Below are 4666 nucleotides of genomic sequence, written 5' to 3' on the forward strand. Positions count from 1 at the left end.
AACTCTATTCATCAAGGTTCTTAGAGAAGACAAACTACTGAAACCAGTATGCAGTCTTGCACAGTTGCCTTTGACATGATTCAGAATCTTGTTGAGTTCTCTGCTGACCCTGAATACTGCTGTACCATTTGTAATTTTGGATGTGTGTGGTCACTACTGAATCCTGGTTATGTAAGGTCTCAGCGCCCAGTGCCCATGTCGAGCCTGTGGAGCCCTCTCTGCTGCAGAGATCGCCAAGGTTTCATTGTCTGCGCCCACTTGACCCAGCCCTGTTGAAGTTCAGTCTTGCAGCCTGGACTGCCACTGCCAGCAACGACACCTTGGGCTTCACACCCTGCTACAAAGCAGATTGCTCCTCTGTTATTACTCTCTGGAATTATTATGTATACTACTTACTCCTATTATAATATATAAAAAAGAGGCCTAATCCCTTCCAAGCAGCATCTATAAATTGGAAAAGGATTTTTTCAATACAAATTCTGCAAAAAGAATGCTGTCTGGTGTTGCTGGGAAGTATGATGCATGTATAAAGCACTTTAAATATAAATCATCACTGCGAATTTAAGTGAGTGATCCACAGCATCTGCGAATTTTATTAAGCATTTATTTTGAATATGATTTCGTTGTAGAGTTATTTTCTTATTATTACACGCGTATGATGCGTGCGTCACCACTAACACAGTAGCCCTACGTAGCTTACAGTCGATTGAGCTTGATCGCCATGCTTAGGTCAGGATAGATGTAGATAGGACCAGTGAGCATGCATGCATGTGAGATCAGCCGACGTTGGGCGGCGGCACGCCACCGCCGCCGTCGTAGGCCATGACGGGCGTGCCGCTCTCGTCGCTGGTGGGCATGTTGTAGGAGCAGCTGGCGGACGCCTCCAGCTGGTCCTGCGCCGCCGGCACCATGACCGGCAGGTAATTGCCGTCGTCGGGGCCCAGGCAGTGCTGCATGAGAGGGAAGGGCGTGTTGGGGATGAGCGTGGAGAGCAGCTCGGTGCAGCTGAACTCCTGCCGCCACGGATCCGCCGTCTGGCTGGTGCCCCCGACGTCGCCGTCGCCGCCGTGCATCCCTGCCACCTGAGATTTGCCGTCGTACACGTCCGGGTCGCTGCCGAAACAAAATAGAAAATGACGTGTGAGGTTGCGGTGTGCCCGTGTGCGTACGCAAAGTAGTACACGTGGCAATTATATGTGCACGTGCCTGAGGTAGATCATCGGGTCAGTCCCGCCGAAGATCTGGTGGCCGGGGTTTTGCCCGTCCTCGGAGCCCCACAGTGCGGCGGCGTCGCCGGCGAACGCGCCCATGCCGCCGCCTTCTTCTGTCTTCATCGCGTGCACGTACATCTGCGCCCCGTTCCCGCCCTACAATGCACCGCCAAACACAATCTTCATTGATAAAATGCATAAATCCTTTTACATTGATAGCATTGCTCCTACGTAGTATCCCGAGCATTTGTAGCTCCGGGATCCTGCGCATTTAAATGTGATCTCGAAGATCGCCGTACCTGCATCCCGGGCGCCGTCGGGTCGAACGGGGCCAGGTTGCTCAGCAGGTAGTTCTGCAGCTCGATAGTTGCACAGACCAAATTATTTGAGATGAGTTGCAGACGAAACCGCGACAAGTTTGTACCTGACATGATATGTACCTTCCTCTCGACGACGCGGGTGAGCATTTCCATGAGGAACTTCTCGCAATTGTCGATGTCGCCCGTGGAACCGAACGCGGCGGGGTCAGGCTCGAACAGCATGCGCGCACACAGAAAACGGACGAACACGATCAAGGTCGCGACCGCACGAACAAAGTGCTAAATGGCGCGGGTCTTGGTTTGTACCTGAGGCGTTCCTCGGAGATCTGCAGCTGCTGCTGGCACGCGTATATCTCCTTCTGAATCTCCTGCAATTCGTTGGAAGAAATCGGCTAGTTAATATGATGGTTTCATTGTCACTAGTTAATAAGGTTACAAAATGCAAAAGCTCACCTCTATCTTCTCGTTCAATGCCCCCGGGCTGAAATTTGCGAGCAGGAAAAGGAAACATGCACAGTGACGTGAAATACAATAATTTGAGCCGGTTTGATACGTGAAATCAACGAGAATATATAGAGGAAAATGGAGCGAGGTAAAATGCATAGTACTTTGCTAGCTGTGTCGCCATGTCGCTCTCGCGCTTGAGCCTCTGGAGCATGCTGATTAGGTACTGCATCGGATTTGTCACACGAGCCTCTGGACTCCTATTTTCAGTTTTTAAAAGATGATGAAGACGAGCTAGTTCTTGCTTCTCTTACCTCCCGGTTCTGGATGGGCCTGCGGTGGTGAAACGAAGAAACCAAAATGTTTGAGAAAGGAGATCGATCGAAGTTCATTACACGGTGCATATATATGTGAACTCTGGCACTCACTCGCCCCGGTCGTTGTCCGACATGTTGAGGTACCGGAGAAGCACATCCTCCACCCTGGAGGACGACGAACGATCGACGAGCGCGCGCGGCCATGCATGCATGCACGCACGAGTCTCAGAAACGGAAACGAAAAGGGGGTTCAATCAAGCAAGCGCTGTGGCAAAGGAGAGAGGAGAGGAGGACGGACCCGTGGCGGCCGGAGAAGGGGCAGAGGCGGCGGGAGGGGGAGAACATGAGGAGGGCGATGTCGATGTCGCAGAGGACGGAGAGCTCGTAGGCCTTCTTGATGAGGCCGTTCCGGCGCTTGGAGAAGGTCACGTGCCGGTTCGTGTTGTTCTCGATCCGCTTGATGGCCAGCTTCACGCGCCCCATCGTCGTCGCCGGCGGTCAGCGAGGTGAGGTGGGCGGGGCGGGGCTAGGGGCGGGTGGTAGGAGGAGGTGAATGGCGGTGGCGATGGTAGGAGCGTGCGTGGCCCGGGGGGGGGGGGGGTGGGGGGGGGGGGAGCGCTCGTAGGAGCGGCGGAGACGGATCTGCCCTGGCGCATATGCCGAGAACCTCTAATAAAGATCTGACGCAGCGGCGGCGATTGCCCTGTGATTTGCTTTGCTTGCATGCAGCGTGCATGTCGTCCCGTGCCGTGCTCATTGATGCGTCGCTTGCGGCTTCGGGCAACCAGGGCATTTTTTTTGGCAGCACTTTGCGCCGGTGCGCCGGCCCAAACTTTGGGCCGGTCCAACCCTGGCCGTTAGATGCGCCCCGCATAACCGTCGGATCGCGCCTTTTTCGGCGCTTGTCACCCTGGGACGTTTTTCAGATCTGAAGAAAGCACCGCTGCAGGTCATGGCGGCCGCCCCCTGTCGCCTTCCCCGTTTGCCCTCACCGTCGAAAGTCGCCGCCGTGCTCGATGGCATCGCTCTCTGTCGATGCTTGCAGACAAAAAAAGTTGTCGAAAAAATTGCTCTGTGTTGCCGCCCCTGTGGAATCAATTGAAATCCTTGGTTCCAGCAAATTGAAAGATAAGGTTGTAGCAAAAAGTCGCTCATCCAACAAAGAATCAAGAACTAACTCTGGTGAAAGCATTTTTGGGTGCTGGTTCCAACAACAAAAAACGTGGTTGTAGCAAAAAAATCGATGGTCTAGAGAAAACAAACTTTGGTGGAAGCATTTTTTGGTGCTGGTTCCAGCAAAAATCGATGCGGGATGTAGCAAATTACATTGCTGGATGCAGCTCCTCCGCGCCTACTTTCAACTGATTCCAGCAAAAAAAGATGCCGACAGTAGCAAATTGAAGCACCGGTTGTAGCATTTCCCCCCTGGTTGTAGCTCCGTCATGCGATGGTTGTGTGGCCGACGCTCGTGCTGGTTCCAGCAAAATTTGATGACGGATGTACCAAAAAAATCGCTAGATGCAGCTGATTCCCATCACATAGTCTTCTCCGATGTAGCAAAAGCAAAGGTTGGTTCCAGCAAAAAAGATTGTTGGTTCCAGCAAAAACAATTCATGGCGGCCATGTTGTTGCCGCCGAGCACTATCATCTCCCTGTTGCAGCAAGAATGCAAGCAGGTTCCAGCAAAAATCAAACACGGTTTCAGCAAAAACAAATCAAGAAAAAAGCAGCTTATTCTCCGCCACCGCCATCGCCACCAGCCACCACCATCGCCGGCTGAAGCAAAAATCCTGCTGGACGGGGTTCAGCGCCGCATATCGTTGGGTTCCCGCATACTAGGACTAGATGGGGGGGTGTGGTTATATAGCAGCGCTGCCGTTGTGGTGGGTTGTAGGTGCGCCAGCGCTGTGGAGACGGGGAGGTCTGAAGAGAGAAGAGGAGGCGAGCTCAGTGGAGAAATCAGAGACGGAAGTAAAGACGAAGGAACGAGTGAATGAGGTCGCGAGTTAAGAGATAAGGGAATAAAAAAGAAAACAGTGCGGTTTGGCCAGCGTGACGTGGCATCTGTGCGCAACCCCAACACGCATCGTTAGCGAGGCGACCGGCCGAACTTTCGGCCGGCTCGCCAATTGTAAACATTTCTCTTTTTCTTAGGGGTTGTGCAAGGGCACATCTTGCTTAATGCGAAATATACCCTGGCCTCCCCTCTGGCGACCGGGGTCAATGGCGGGCGCATTACTGTACATCAGGTTTTCTACTTCAACTGTTTTGAACGTTTTTCTGCGGCAATCAAGGGAAATACGTTACTATTGTTAATGAGATTCTTCAGAGAGCTGCTACTTTTAGTTGTCATTTTATGTTTGGGAGCTGAGAT

At 52.6% G+C, this 4666-nt stretch overlaps 1 protein-coding gene across 1 annotated transcript; it reads right to left on the bottom strand.

The window, feature by feature from the left end:
• Positions 1-642: 642 nt before the first annotated feature.
• Positions 643-2796, bottom strand: LOC125553392 (agamous-like MADS-box protein AGL66). Its single transcript, XM_048717179.1, has 10 exons — positions 2591-2796; positions 2404-2457; positions 2290-2308; positions 2140-2201; positions 1985-2012; positions 1838-1899; positions 1652-1751; positions 1511-1564; positions 1207-1367; positions 643-1113 (listed from the first exon to the last, which is right to left on the bottom strand). Exons 1-10 carry the CDS (start codon positions 2773-2775, stop codon positions 777-779), a joined length of 1062 nt encoding a protein of 353 aa, XP_048573136.1. The 5' UTR covers positions 2776-2796; the 3' UTR covers positions 643-776.
• Positions 2797-4666: the final 1870 nt, after the last annotated feature.

The sequence above is a fragment of the Triticum urartu genome, chromosome 4 (genome assembly GCF_003073215.2).
Source record: "Triticum urartu cultivar G1812 chromosome 4, Tu2.1, whole genome shotgun sequence".
Lineage (NCBI taxonomy): Eukaryota > Viridiplantae > Streptophyta > Magnoliopsida > Poales > Poaceae > Triticum > Triticum urartu.

What these genes read in the sequence shown, in the direction of transcription:
- LOC125553392 (XM_048717179.1), bottom strand. Translation starts at nt 2,775, where the DNA reads ATGGGGCGCGTGAAGCTGGCCATCAAGCGGATCGAGAACAACACGAAC. An exon ending in CCCTTCTCCGGCCGCCACGG is followed by an intron (nt 2,458 to 2,590) that starts GTCCGTCCTCCT and finishes GTCGTCCTCCAG; the next exon opens with GGTGGAGGATGTGCTTCTCC. An exon ending in ATGGCGACACAGCTAGCAAA is followed by an intron (nt 2,013 to 2,139) that starts GTACTATGCATT and finishes CGCAAATTTCAG; the next exon opens with CCCGGGGGCATTGAACGAGA.